Source organism: Passer montanus, unplaced genomic scaffold (genome assembly GCF_014805655.1).
Source record: "Passer montanus isolate IOZ18808 unplaced genomic scaffold, ASM1480565v1 scaffold10, whole genome shotgun sequence".
In the NCBI taxonomy this organism is placed as follows: Eukaryota; Metazoa; Chordata; class Aves; order Passeriformes; family Passeridae; genus Passer; species Passer montanus.
The window spans coordinates 21,840,683-21,856,763 of NW_024356505.1; the positions used below are offsets into that span (position 1 = coordinate 21,840,683).

General features: G+C 37.0%; 1 protein-coding gene across 5 annotated transcripts in view; it reads right to left on the reverse strand.

Moving 5' to 3' along the window:
• Window positions 1-16,081, reverse strand: part of CDK14 (cyclin dependent kinase 14) — a 382,986-nt gene that overhangs the window by 126,655 nt on the left and 240,250 nt on the right. For all 5 annotated transcript variants that reach the window (XM_039707409.1, XM_039707401.1, XM_039707426.1 and 2 more), the window contains 2 exons: window positions 8,644-8,783; window positions 4,463-4,609 (listed from right to left, as the gene is read on the reverse strand). In XM_039707409.1, coding sequence (XP_039563343.1) covers window positions 4,494-4,609; window positions 8,644-8,783 — 256 coding nt within the window. In that variant the 3' untranslated portion in view covers window positions 4,463-4,493. The remainder of the gene's footprint in view (window positions 1-4,462; window positions 4,610-8,643; window positions 8,784-16,081) is intronic.

The following is a 16,081-nucleotide window of genomic DNA, read 5'->3' on the forward strand; positions in this document are numbered from 1 at the left end:
GAGAAAACGGTAATTTTCCGTAATGATTCTGTGCTGCTGAACATACCCAGTCATAAACAACCAAATAACCAGCACTTTTTGCCATCACAGTGGTAACTGTCACCTCTGCAGCTTTACTCTGCTTTACACAGCTGAGCTGGCCCGAATGACGCCCTGGTCCCTTCGATTGGCTGGGCTGCTGTCAGTTCCTGGCTTAAATGGACACAGAAGAAAGAATTCAGCAGCCTGCGAGTGACATTCAGGACTGCTGGGATGCATGTGCATGTGGTGAAGCAATACAAATAAAGGCCACTTTTTGTTTTGCTTCAGTGAATTGTCAAAGAGATTTAGAAAGCCAGGGGATCTCATTATGGTAATACAGGTTAAATACTTTAAAAGCATATGGTGTTACCATCCTGAATGAAGCTGTCCCTGCTGGCTCCAGGAAGCAGACAATAGGCCAGAAACACATCTCGTGTCTCTGGCCCACCAATGGGAACTGGGGATTATAAATCACCACAAGAAAACATCATGTGCTATCTGGTATCAGGTAATGCCTTGTCTTTTCAATTACTATTTGACTATCCTTTCCAGAGAGGAACAAGCTTTAGCCATGTATTCCACTAGCCAAATGAAAACAGAGCTCTAGAGTTTCTTAGGGTCCCTTCTTGTATCAATAAAACAGATCAGTAAAGGTGGATGACTTTAGTATATACAGTATAACTCAACAAGACATGTAGAGGTGAGGAATGCTTCCACAGAGATGCTTCCTCCCCACTGAGAGAAAAATATCAATGGAAACCATCAGGCACAAATTAAAAACATTTTGCTTCATCACAAAACTTTAAAGGTCCATAGATATGGTCAAAAAGCCCCATCTAATTCAGTACTGACAGATTTTTCTGTGCGTGGTGATGCTCATTACCTCATATTTGCTAATTTTCTCTAGTAGAGAGCAGCCTCAGCATTGACCTTGCTAAGTTCAAATGCCAGTTTCTTCCCCATGGGCACTGGAATAAATGTGTTGTCTCTTCTTGGAGTGCAAGACAATGACACAGTGTGGTCTACAAAGACCTCATTAGTAGTCCAAGTCTGACAGATGTTATCTGAGTTTTCAGAAACATGTCCTAGGCTACTGCTTTTTCAAGTGGTAAGTTGATTTGTGAGTTGTAGACAGGCAGCTGAAGCACTACAGTATCTTAAAGACAGCAGAAATTCTCAGAGAGGCACCAGTTTCTGAGGGCTTAAGACAAGTTCTAATCAATGATGGAGCCAATTACAAATTTACTGCCTTTAGTCCCTCTCCTTCACCAATCTGCTAGAGGCTGCTCCCAAAGTTAGCAGATGATGTCTCAGCCATTCCTCCCCTAATATTTTTGCCTTCCAAACCCTAAAGAAACATGGATTTAATTCAGTGGTGCACTATCAGGACAATAACATCTAGCAAGAGTGTGAGAGAACAGCAGGAGGTGATAACTTCTTATCACTGAAAGATTTGGCACAACTTCTTTATTGGGTCTCTCAATTTTATTTCCCACTTTACCCCCAAACCAGGGAAATTAGGGGGTGGAGGGAGGAAGGGAGGAAGGATATAAGACTAGAATTTTCTTCAGCATCAGGTTCTGGAGGCGGTTGAAGATGGTTCCTTGTTCCTGTTTCTTTGTGGGTTTCTCTAATAAATTTCTTTACAATGTATAAATGCATAAAAATATATAAAAAATAAAACCTTTCCTTTACACATGTGTTGGAGGATTTATTGAGCAACTATCTACATATTTTTCTCTTTCACAGCTTCCTGAAGGATACTGGAATACCTCAAAATTCCAGCCCTTCCTAACTTCCCTGCCACCTCTCTATATGCATAAGGTCAACCTAAGAAGTTGAGTGAAACACATATGTGCCTACCTTGTCCAGAAGACAAGCTAGAAATATTTGTTTGCTATGGTTGTTGGGTTTTTTAAAATAATCAGATCTATTTCCTTGCAATATTTGCCCCTCCTAATTTTTCTTTATCCCACTAGTTGGGATATTATGTGATCATGCTTGTTGACATTTTAACATCTTGTACTGTTTGCCTCCATCTCTCTAACTCTGCTTGCCTTGTTTACCTGTTAACTTCATGGCCTGGAGAGCTACTGCTATCTTTCCTTTTGCTATTCATGCATCTTTTTGCTTCACTGAGCCTTGTGAACGGAGACTCTGAGAGAATATATTGTAATAAATACCCCTTCCCTAATGCTACGCTCCTGCTGACTGCAGCTCTAATCTTCTGCTAGAGTGACTGACTCATAACTTATCCATTCTACTGACTGAACATCCTACTCGCCAGTCACTACTCTACTGCTCAAAATCACAGCCACCTGCCATTCACCAGATCTTCTTTTCACATTACCAAAACTCCAGTCTCTTGTCCCAGCTGCTTTCATTTCCACACTGACTCACACCTCTACTTGGTAGTCTCAGCGCTTTAAAGGTTTCCACCCATTCTAATAATTCCCCACTCAAATCCATTTCCCATGTCCACAGCTCTCCTGCTTCTTTATGAATTTTAGTTTCCTGTCATTAATCCCAGCTCTCCACATGGTACAAGGACCTCTGTTTGGTCCTAATACCTGCTGGTCCCCATCTCATGGCACAAGTCAAATACTACAGCAGGGAGCTGATATGTTATTGCACTGTAAGCACCTAACAGAACAAAGTCCCAAGCCACAGTGGAAAAATGTAATCAATATAATCAACACATCATAATATTTGCTAAGTGGTTTCAGACCTTTCACAATGAACCATGCTATTCTGTATTAAAACTGTGGTTGAGCAGCCATAACAGTACGGTAATGTATGTAAAGGGTAGATTTGGTTTTCTCTTTCTCTTCACATATAAAAATTTAAAACAGTAATTTGTACCTGCTCAAATAGATATTCAGTAAGAATGATCCAATGGTTCTTTTATACTATTTTACATGCTCATTTGCAAAAACCTTCTATTGCATAGGTTATAAATGAAAAGTTGCATTTATTTAGAAGCAACAGAAAGGTGATTCTGTACATGAGAACTGAGATTCTGCACATAAGCTTCTACACAAAAGGTCTTTAGCACAGATGGGCACATTCTAAATATACTTTAGATGGATGATATGTCACGTTAGAACAGACAAGGTTGAAGAGATGTCTGCAGGGACACAGCCCCAGGAAAAAGTAGGGATTAGCTTGTCAATAAGGATGTAAACAGACTGCTCTGAGGCAGCCTCATTTCTGACATTAGAGAATCTTAAATGGTTTGTTGGCGAGGAGCTTGTGCAAAACTGGGGCAGGCTGTCAGCACTGAAATCTATTCATTCCAGTTTTTCAATAGTTACTGCCTGTCAGGCAAAGACTCTACAACATTACAGGGTTAAAAAACCCAGTTTTACATAAGCATACAACAGGAAACCCAAATGTAATTCATCAGAGAAAGTTATATTTGATATTGTATAAAGCAGACTTAGCTAAATATAGACATCATGTGAATATCAACTACATTTATAGGAGACCATATCTTCAAATAGGTATATGAGCATCATGTGCATTTATCTCAGCTCCTAGAACTTCTGCAACAAACTGTTAAATGGGCTTAACATGCAAAAGCAACCGTATATTTAAAAACAAACAAGGAACAAAAAAGGCAGACCTTGATTTTTTGAATGAAAATAATTTGCTCTTAAGGTATTTTGTGAAACACTGCGGTATGAAATGATTTAAAGAAGCATAGTAGGCAAAGCAGTGATATAAAGAAATACTGCTAATCTGGAAGAGTCTGCCAAGTGTTAAATCCCACTGAACAAACACTGGGCTGGTGCATATGGGCAGAAGACAATTAATGCCTTGATATAACTCCACCTTCCCCTTGCTGTAATTTGGTAAGTGGCTTCTGTGTTCACTTGGCCTTCCCAAGTTCTGCTCTGCTCTTAAAATACCAGAAGTCATATTACACACTATTTTACTGCTGAATAGCAATGGTTGAACAAACTAGTATTAGTTGATCCAGTCATACAGATCATAATCACCAACATGACAGCACCTCTTTGTCAAGAACATTCTTCTGCTACCAAGACTAGCAACCTACTAAATAACAGAATCCCAGAATGGTTAAGGTTGTGAGGGACCTTAAACCATAGAATTATAGAATTTCTTCTCCTTGCCCCAAACTTTAACAAAAGAACTTGCAAGAGGTATTTTCTCTCTTCTTATTTTACCAGAGGGAAAAAAGTATCAGTCCAAATTAAAGGCAAACTATTATTTAATATACTAGCACAAACTTCTGCAGTGTTTTCAACCTATCAGTGACACTAATTCCTGAGTAGTTACACTCTTCATATGGACTGTAAAACTGCAAAAACAGAGTATCAGCCTGCATATGGACATGCAATTGAGTTTTGTATTTTGTTTCTCTAAAGATAACTAAAGAGCATTTTCAAAGATATCTTTTCCAACAATCATGTCTTACCTGCATTATCAGTTGTGAACATAGGTATTCTTCAATGTTTGCTGTTTGATACACCTTTGCCATAACTATTGTTTTTTCCAAAGGCTCTCATGCTTTCTCCAGTCTCTGGCTGTAATCTTACATTCGGTACAGTAAAAATAGAAGACACTGTAAAAAAGAGTGTCAGTTCAGAAACTTTAGTTTCTTTTTGCAGTAAAAGCAGTAATTTAAAAATAATTAGTACATATGGCAAACACAACACATTAAATACATATGCTTCCTATTTCTGCCAGTAAGCACTGCACAAAATCTGAATGGAAAGAAGCTGAATGCATTATGATGGAAATTGTATGGGGCAAACATTCTTAGCTGCATGCATCTTCAAAAAAACCTGTTTCCAGATTGTGTGTGTTTATTTCTGCTCTACACCACCATGCAATTAATAACTTCTGCTTTCAAATTTCTGCTGGGAGAACTCAGAAATAAGAAGGTAAAACATGCAGCAAGGTTTTTCAATAATTTGATATCACATATTACATCTTCAGACTATTGATATCAGTAGAACTGAACTATCTTGTTTGACTTTCTTTTTTGAAATAGCAAAGACAACTAAGCTTGTTAAAAATATCCCAGCAACTCAAAAATCTTTTATGTGATGCAATCCCCTTTTGCATAAGCTAGAAAAACCTTGACAACTTCAATGTCACACCAGGCAACGAGTTATTAGGAGACATGATGATAATAATCACAGCAGTCCAAATATGCAAATGATTAAGAACTAACATATTGGTAATATGAAAACTCATTTTTACCTAGGATGCCTAAATCTGATGGGGAAAAATCAATGGCTTTTAATAACTTCTGAAAACAAACATCCATAGAACAATATCCTCACGAGAGTTGCCACTGCATGATTCCATAGGGAAATGCTAAAGAACTAATCAGAGCCATAAGAGTTTTCTTTTTGCACTAACAACTGGCATACCTATAAGTTTCTGGAACTACTTTTTTCATCTATATGTCTTTAAAAGGCCTGGCTATTGCTTTAGGCACAGACCTTCCCACTGTAGTTTGACATCTCAATTTGCATTTCTTATTCTGCTATCCTTGGTTACACACATTGTTAAGGACAGATATTTTATGCAAATAAATGAATATGAGCTCTCAAATACAAAAGCAGAAAAGTGGGAGGAATGATTTTTAAAAATAGAAAATAACAAGTACACATATTTAGTAAAAAGGATTAATCTATGGATTACTGCTCAATTTTCAGATGAATGAAAGCTATGCTGCATCATAAATTGCACTGTATCCCTACACAAGGTGTTTTTAGCAGAACTGCATTGCTCCTACCTTTTTAATGTACTATTTTCAAAAACTGGAAGTGGCTACCTTTTAGACAGAACTAATCTGAAAATTGCACTTCCAACCCAACTGAAATTATGCCTTGACTTGAAACTAAACCAAGTAAGAAAAGCAAAATTGTGCTTCTCTCGTAAACTAACTTTGCACACGTTTTTAAAATAAACCCCAATAAAAAAATGTACTATAAAGTATTACATAGAATATAAATACATAGTGGTAAAGATCAAAACCAGAATAGAAAGTCAAACATTTTTACTTTTTTGTTGTAGACTGAGTCACCATACTTTTGTGAAATATTGTGATTCCAAAGAAACAATTTTCTGATGGAAAATAATTTGACTGATTCATCTCATTTGCTTTTCTACCTACATATGAATCTTTCCCTTGTTTTAAGTGCTAAATCCCAAAATTTACAATTCAGCATTAGACAAAAATATATTCCGTGATGAATACTACTCACTACAGAGATTTGCAAAATCATTGGTAGTGTCCAAATTAGAAAGCACTAATTTTGTTTCTACATAAAGGCTCAATATGTTTATAATTATATTTAATTAACTATCAATAGTGTTTCTTGATGTAAAGTATTAGCAAAGAGAACTAGAATCACAAAAACTGGTAATTTCACTACACAGTAAATATTTCCCAACTCTCCAAAGTATATGACTCCTTTGTTTTGTAAATATGTTTACAAGTATATCCAAGTCATACTAAATAGAAACGATTGTAGTATTTGATACTGGGATTGTCCTTTCTTGCATCTGGATTTATGCTTCATAATGATTATCTCCTAGACACAGAAATAGTCTTTCTGTAACTCAAAATTTTACTGGAGGCATTTAGAAGAACCTTGCTTTAAAATATAATGATTTTTCATCTTTATTCTCCCCCCTTCAAAAGGTTTCACTGCTCCTGATGTTTAACGTTATGCAAAGACGTGTTTCTGCCAATGAATATCGCCTTATGGTTATGCTTCTGCAAATAACCTGCTGTGAGCTGATAAAAGGATTAATGCAGCCAAAATTCTTAATCTGTGAAATTACAAATTAAATTCTCATATTAAAAATACCACCCTGAGGTATTTTTTGTGGTTTTAATTCCCCTCTGGTGTTCTGCATACATTGTGCTTGTTAATGACTAGGACAAGACTGTCTCTGTTGGCAGCCTGCTGCAGAGTGATAATGTGTAGGCATTTACTTCACTGATAGAACTGGATTTAACCACTGACTGATAAACTAAGTGGCAAGTGGGTAATAAGTCCATATTAACAGAAAAGTGCTACTGCAGAATTCAGAATTCAAAATCCTGGCTAGAATAAATCACACAGTCATAAGGATTGAGATGTCACCACTGCAGAGTGATTTTTGTTTTCCATTTGGTGGAAATTGGATAAATTAACTGGCATTCTTGATGTTTCATTAATCCTGAAGAAAAGAATCTCTGCATCAGTTTCTGCAAAGGCAGACTTTTAACAGCAGCTGCCTTAAGTTACACTGAGCATTAAAATTTTCTGCTTATCAAGTACCACAGTCAGCAAACTGAGTGGTGGGTCACCATGGCAGAGAAGGAAATGGCAATCTTTTTGCAGAGCCAGAACACAGTCTATGATAGTGATGGACAGAAATTATTGGTGATATTTTGGTTTTAATCTTCATATTCTAAAAGTGGGAGAGTGCTCTTCAGAGCAGAGCTGGGAGTAGGTACTTGGACAGCCAAGCCACAGAACCAGCTCAAAATGTGACTACTACAACTGTTGAGGATGGAAAAGATAAACTTTAGGAAGACAAAAATTTTTGTACTGACACCACTGTAAACAGATTCTCCTGTGGATGAATATTCAGAGAGCTTAGGTTTTAGAAGCAAACTTTTAAATCAGCCATAGTTACACACATGTGTTCCACTGTTGCATCTCTGAACTTTCTGCCTTAAGGTACTGGATATAGATCTTTTGCTAATGGATGCATGTTTGGAAACAGAAAAGAACATACAATTCTGTAAGGCAAGCATGTGTCTCTTCACCATACTGAGCTAAAGCAAAATGCTGACTGTTATTCCCTTGTGAAACCTTTTTATAATCGAATATTCTCTGAATAAAAAATATAATTCATGATGCTGTTTTTTTCCCTAGAATAAATAGTTGTGTGCTTTTAACACTGAAAAACAACATGCAGCCATACAATATAAATTATTTTAAATTACTAAAAAGATAATTGACAGCATACACGATGATAGGAACATTTCTGCCAAGTCAACTGGAATGCATTCTGTTTAATAAAAGAAGCAAAAGAATATATGAAAATAGCAAAAGCATTCTTAGTTAAGAATATAATCTGCCATCCTCTTCGTACTGTTAATGCAGCAAATTAACTGATTGTTTACTTTGTGTTACCCGAGACTTCTGAATGACGAGTCCTTTCTTAAAGGTTACTGTAATAACACACAGAGATTCTGTGAATCAAACACTGCTGGATTTTTATCCTGTGTGCTGCAGCTAGTTAATAAGTACAGTACGTTATAAGTGAAAAGCACTAAATATGTAAATTGCATTTTTCCTTTTGCTTTATGACAATTCAGAGAATTCTATTGGCTCCACGCATAATCAAATACAAAGATAGCAGGCTGCAGACTGCAGAGCAGAGATAGCAAAAAAAAAAGAATCCATTTTGTCCTGTGTCAAGCTAACTATGTAATTTCAATCTACACAATTGCAGTCACGTATTTTATGTGTGGCTGTGTGTGTCCACGAGGCTGTCTGTAGGTGGGGGTTAGCATACACACATGCACCTGCCTGAACTAGAATCTTTGTTTCCAATCCATTTGGGGGTGGTTATACTCACTATCGGTTAACTCCCATAGCCGTGGGGGCAGATCACTGAAGTACTCATGGCTCAGAGCTGCCTGTGCTGACAATCTGTTCTTTGGGAAACACTGGAGTAGTTTGGAAGCTAGATCTTCTGCATGGTTCACACAGCTCAGCCTGAAACACAAACAAGAAGGTTTTTCTGGAAAACAGTATCATTATTCTGTTTATTAATTCCATCTCCAGCCAGCACAGTTGAAACACCAAGTCTTAATAGCCAGGAGTGCTACCAGGAAAAGTGTTCCTCATGTTAGGGAGTTGATTAATTATTTCTGTATTGACAGCTCAACATTAATACAAATTTTACAACTACAGAGCATATAATACACCATATCACATATGCCCTGCCAAGTATGCTAAAGCATCATGAGCAACAGCATCTTGAAAGCAACTGTTTTGATTCATCCATTTACATTTTATTGAGGATACTGACAAACTGAAAATTTACAGTGCTGGAAACAAATGCGTATTACCTTCTGAACACATGAAATCCAAGCTTAAATAACAGCAACATTCACACAACTTTGAGAAGTATCACATTTTAAAATCCAGTGATGCTTAACATGCAACACATCCATCATGTTTTACAAAGATATTTGTCTTTCAGGAGGTACTGACTTCTTATTTGTTAATATATTCATATGGCAGGGAACTGACTCCTTATTAAGTGTTAATGTAATGCAAACATTAAATTTAAGTGAGTTATCTCTTCTAAGCTGCCTACAGAAACTTAGAAAACTTACTGTTTCACTGGGAGCTAAAACCTTGGGAATATTATAAGAAAACATAATCTAGAAAGTGATAGACTTGAAGTGGAGACAGCAAACTGGTAATCAGCAAGATGTGGCCTGTGTCTATTAAGCTACAGATGCCTCCTAAATTTCCAAAGCCACCAAGATTTTTGTAATATGCATAAAAAAAAAAAAAGTGTTGAATCTTGTTGACATTGTGTTGCTATTATTACTAGGAAACTTCATAAATTCAACCATGCCTTTGCTCAGTAAAGATGTCTCACTGGGTAAATGCCAAATTCTATAAAAGGTTTTTTCAATGTTTCTCAAAAACAGTAGATAGCAGACTGCAGTCCAAAATAACTCAGCATTTGAAAAAGATTACGTTTCCTCTAAAATCAATAATCCTACAGCATGTTTCATGCAAATATTCTTTTTTTTCAACTCAAGCTGACTTTCAAGAAAAAAATTCAAGAACATGGATGAAGCAGCATTACATTTTTATTGGGTTGACATGGCATGGTTTATATGAAACAGTATAGCCACAGGTGAAAACTGCCTCTCCAACAAAGAACAGACAATGCTGAAAACACTAAATAAATAAAACAGGTTACTACAGTGAGAAATTGAAGTTAAAAATGTCATAGACACAACTTTTTGTCCATGTCCATACCATCATCAGTATGAAAAATCCCCCTAATTTTAGGTATGAATTTTAAATTAAAAAAAAAAAGTCAAAAGCATCTATCCTAAATTATGTACTGGCATATGTATGATATGCTGATATCTGCAATCATTCAAAAAGTATGCCACTGGCTGTCTTTTTAATTTCTAGCAACTATGTGCTAGACTAAATTTGAATACTGAGCCTATCTGATCTCTTCTTGAGAACTGCAGGATATATGTCCAGAAAGTACTCAGGGATGAATTGCTTAGGAGTGCTGACCACTTTAAGACATTGTAGCTCATCACTTATAATCTTACTGAATTCCCAGGATTAGGTTTCAAAATTGCTATTTCAGGTTAAACAGGTGCTGAACTCCAATGTTTCTGATGGGTATGTTTTTTTCTGTTTTCATTTTCAGTTTGTGACAAAAGAAAAACACCATGAATGAAAGACTCATTGCTTATAAATTACATTATAAATTAGAATAATTTCAGACTATTTAAACTACCAGATTGTTGAAAATGTTCAGTACACTTTTGTAAAAATTACAGATAATTTCATTACAGAACACAGCAAAATATCAAGACAATATGTTTTTATTAACAAAGAAAAGGAAAAGGAGTGGCAAATATTCAAGGAGGATTGGTATTAATTCTTCTACACATCCAAAATTTCCACAGAATGGTGATTATCTTGAGTCTGTGAGCCCTGAGTCTTAATGCCTCCTGCACCAATTAATCATTCAGAGCTTCACCACTTCACCAATGGAATTTTTCCCTACAGAGGTAGCTGCAAGATTTTAGGAACTATAGTAAACCTGCACTGTCTTGAATGAGAACTACTGTTAATTCAGAAAAATGCAGTCACTTAAGTAGTGAAATATTACCCCCCAATATAAGAATTACACCATTCTTTAGCTGATCCATACAAATAGTGGAGATGCTAATTAGCTAAGGCAAAGCAAAGCCAAAGGAAATAACATTCAAACATCAAGAGATTCCGACTTGCAGGTGAAATTTTGGATGCCATCTGCAGCTCTCCAAACAGAGTGATGCTGACATTTTGACTGCATTAATGGTCACCAGTGTACCTGGCATACTGCTGAGATCTTCTTGCAAGAAATTCAGAAAAACTAATATAAATTGAACAGGCTTTGAACAGGAAGAGTTTAGAAAGCCAGTCACCTTCCCAGTTTAAACAAAAAAAAAAACCAAACATATTTACTGAAATCAGTTAAGAAACCAAAGATAAACATCAAATAATCATTTAATATAATATAAATCTAACAAAAAATATCTAGGGCTGCAAAACAATCACATCAAGTAATTAAATAATTATAAATAAATCAGTCATAATTAGAACCAGTTTTCTAATTAATAAATAGAAAGAAGACTAAATTCCTAGTACAGTCTGCAAAAATAGTTCAATCTGCTATAATTATTAGATCTATCTTCCCTGATCACATTCTAAGTAGTGCTGGGGGTGTTGGGTTGGTGTAAGTTGTTTGCCAGTGCTTTGAAGATTCCAGTTGCTACATTATTAGCATTATGTTTCCAAGCATTTATAGATTTCAAACTCAGAAGGGACCATAACGATCAAGTGTCACCTCTTGTGTAATACAGGCCAAAGATCATCTGAGTAACTCATGGATCAAATCACCACTTTCCCCTAGCTCAGCTGTATCTTTACAGTTCTACATTAAAATTCTAATTTTGTTTATGGAGCTTTGCCCAGCAATGAAAAAATTCTTCTCCAAAACTCATGTCTTCCACAAAGGTCACTTCTGGAAATCAGAGGCCACTGCAAAAGGCACTTGCATGTGGGCTCCTAAGGTTGTCAGTATTAAAAGCCAATGCCTTAATGGAATGCATGACTAATTTTGCTGCTTTGTTTAAAGACAAGCTATTCTTTACATATGAAAAATATACTGTATGATCATGTATTAAAATTACATCTGCTACATCAGAGTTGTTTGGCAAACCCTATTTAGTGCATAACCTCAGTGGTTGGAACATTGGAATGATTGCTTTGTTTCTCTCCTTTTTTGTTTTCTTTTTGACAATATTCTCTTTAAAATACCCTCCTTAAAACATTAACAATTTATCTGATTTAATTTGAAATCTTATTCCTTAATAGATACAAAGGCTAAATTTTCTGATGGGGCTCAGTAGTTAAATACCTAATACAGAAGTTAACAAAAAGAACTGAAGAAGAAAAAGATTTAATTTTTAAATACACCTCATTCAGTACGAGACAGGATGGAATTTCATACAATATGGCTTTGTGTCTAAAACATAATAGCATGTTTTGTCTCACAGCAGTTGGGCCATATAGGAACTTGGCATGCATGATATGGCAAGTCTCAATATTCACGCTTCACTTACTGTCACACTAATCACTGAGGAATAGTTACTAGCCATGACAGCATACATACTTTCAGAAAATGTGGTGTACAGCAGAATACAGAGAAACCTTTGGCAATGAGCATTAAATAATATGTAGATATTGTTTTGAGAAATACTGGGAATATTTTTACACACCTACTCTGATGACATTTCTGAAACACATTGATTTTCAATTTAATTCCAAATGCTATACATAACCTTGGTTCAAGAAAAAACAAACACCATATGAACCTGTCTCACTTGAAATATATATGAATTTGACTAGACTTGAGCAGGTGTAAATCTCATTGGATTACAAGAATTTGATTTAATTTCAGAAAACAGGCTTACATGTCTTTCTACTGCAGAGGAAGGTCAGTATTTGGTCAAGCAGAACATGACTAAGATCACTGAAGTTTGGTTTAAGCTCTTAAGAAAAAAAAAAGTTTGGGGCATGTGCAGTGAACTTCTGAACTTGGGGTGATTTGCTTTTTAATGCAATGAAGAAGTCAGTTCAAATTCACATTAATAATTAAGACAAATGGGCATTAAAACAAATGGAGATAATATGCTGTCTATATGCTCCTAGCAGCATGAGGTAAATACTTCCCAAAGCAAAAATCGTTTACTGTGCACATTTTCCATGTGAAGATATGATTCTTGCAGTGCATCATTAATTCATTTCTCAACTACTATTTATAGCATGGCCTAGAGGAGTCAGGCACCTAATTCCCTTTGGAAATTTCAGCTCTTTCTTTATTCTAAGCAGGCTCCAGCAACCTGAAGGACAAAACCACAGTTAACCTGAACATGTAGCAGAGCTTAAAGTTTAATAGTATGAAGAGAACTAACAAATTGGTGTGAATAGGGCAGGCCAGGTAGCAGCCCTCACAGCTCATTTCACAGAGGATGCTCTGCTCCCTTCAACAACAGGGCTCCTGTACAGTCCCTCTGCTGCCTCACCTCCCAGGGCACTGCCACAGTGGTTGCATTCCCCATTTTCACCCAAGGCTGCTTAAGGACAGCAGCCTTTTCCCCTCATGCCAGGATTTAACCTCTCCTGAGCTCTGTACAAAACCATACAGCACTATGCATTGTAGTTAATATTTACTTTGCAAACGCATTGTCCTCTAACCAGCTGATACAACAACGCCCACGTGTGCCTTGATAGTTTATACCTCTGAATCTCCACGTGGTCCTAGTAGCAGCAGCTATGTGAAACACGAATCAGAGCAGGCCCTTCTTGAGTAGCATTTCCTCTTTACGAGGCTCCAGCAGCCTTTCTGTTGTTACCACCATGCAGAGAACACCTACTGTCTTCAAAGAGCCGACGTGCCAGCTCCAGCGTGCAGGAGCCGCTTCCCTAACGGGCCTGGTGTGCCTCCACGGAGCTTTTGTAGGGTTTATTTCGCCATCAAGAAACCACCACAACAAGTGAATGCAAGTTTTGATGCCAGGCTTTTAGCTTTTGATACAGATGAAGGCATAAAGGAGTACATCAAGATGAGAATGTAACAGAGTAAAGATGTTACCATTTTTACAGTGTTTTACACAAAGGGTATTGAGGACTAAAACTGATGAACAAAGAAAGACAAAATCATTTGAAGGCTCACTCAAGCAGTGTTTCATTTGCTGCTGATCAATCACAAAATACAGAATTTGCTCTACAGCACAATATAGAGGTACCTCAAGCCAAACTACAGAGTAAATAATACAATCAAACAGAGACAACGTGACATGTCAGTGTTGGGACTGTACCCCACACCTGCATAGGGCTGCCAACAGCAGTCCTGGGTTGTGCACCTTTTCTAGAAAAGAAAGACATGTCTCCAAACACCTGATGCCCCTCTTGCTCTTCCCAAGTTGAGATGTTGGCAACAGTTTAGACTCAGAAACACTGAGCTCTCTACACATGCAGGGTGGGAAAATCCAGTCTCCAGACTCCCTTAGCCATCACTTTAATTGTACATTTCTAGCTCAGTGCCTGAATAGAAGCAAGATTGCCACATTAGCACAATGACTCGCCCTTGGATGAGCTAGGCTGGGACAAAGCCTGCACTGGCTACAACATGTATAACACAGCTATACTGCTCCCAGTGTCTGTCCTTGCTCTGTGTTCCTGCACAACACTGCACACCACAGTCTTCAGGCCATGGTGATTTCCATGGTGGTGTATGATACGATCTCTTTGGAAATTTAAAAATTAGTTTGATCCCCTTTAATTATAGTACCATATTACAGCATCAGAAGTCTTATCCACTGAAGTACTGAAAAAGTGGTCAAAATATTTATTATTACAATAAAAACCATGACAACCAGTGATAAGTATTCACTGATATGGAACAGAGATGAAAATAACAGCGTCAGTGTTTGATTCCCTGGCATTGCTGTTAATGTCGTTGTAGCAGAGGTCAGAGCCCCATTTGGAAACCTGTGGAGGGAAGTTCACTCAGCGCATTCCAGGAAGGTAATGATAACCCTGGCCTGTCTGAACAAATTCTCATTTGTCAGGTGCCCAGATGCCATGAGTCGGAAGGCAGCCAAGATGAATAGCATTTCATGAAAAAAGGGGAAGGTAACAAATGAAGGTTCTAACAATATAGACAACTAGGTTTTCTATTTTAATTAATATAGATTTAGCCCTAGGTATACAATGCCATATACTTGGTAAATTTTTAAAATAATTTACTGACCCAGTAGGTAAACCAAAATTATAGTTGCAGCTCCTGAACTTCTCAGAACAGAGAATTAAGAAGCTTAAACTGCTCATGAGTCAGATTAGGCTTCAGAGACTCAGTTTGGTCACACCTAAACTAGACAATGAAGTGATTCAACCTCTCAAGTCTATTCACTTTTGACAATAGCCATTATGCTCAATTACAACTTGATTATTTGTATGTGTCATCACCAAATGCAACTCAAGAAAAAAACTTAGATATGAGTCTATTTCTCCCTGACTCTTTTGCACTAGATTTGGTGTCTTTTAGTGCCTGTTTCAGACTTATTACTGTATTTCTTCAACACAATGATGCTTGTGATTTCCAGCTTGGAAGGTCTGCTTCATAGAGGAAGCAGAACATTACCACCATTACAGAACACACCACTTTTAAAAACTGAATTTGGTTGATTTGATGTTTAAAGGCTGAGCTGAAGGAGAACCAGTGAATGTACAACAGACCTAAAAGTATCCTGTATTTATGAGAGCTACCTGGGCTAGCTTTTGCTCTGATGCCTCAGAATAAATATGCTGAGCTATGAAACCTTCCAAAGAAACTCAGCACCAGCTATTGAGAGCTTTGGGCAGGAAGATTGCTTATACTGTTCATTGACAATACTGCAGATATTTTTCCTACTTGTTTCTTCCAATTCTGACACAGAATAAGGTTTACATATAACAACATGTGCTGGAGCATCAAATGAAGCAAGAAGCACGGAGTCTACATGATAGACACTAAAGTGAAGAAGAGTTTATTTAAACAGCAAACATACAATGTACATGCAGTGATAACATACCCTAAGCTATTGAGAATGTGATCACATAACTTCCTTTATTCCTAGGAATTCTGACATTGTATAGCCTAGGCAACATGACTGCTGGGTACAGTGTTTTGCTACTGTTTAAAACCAGAAGAA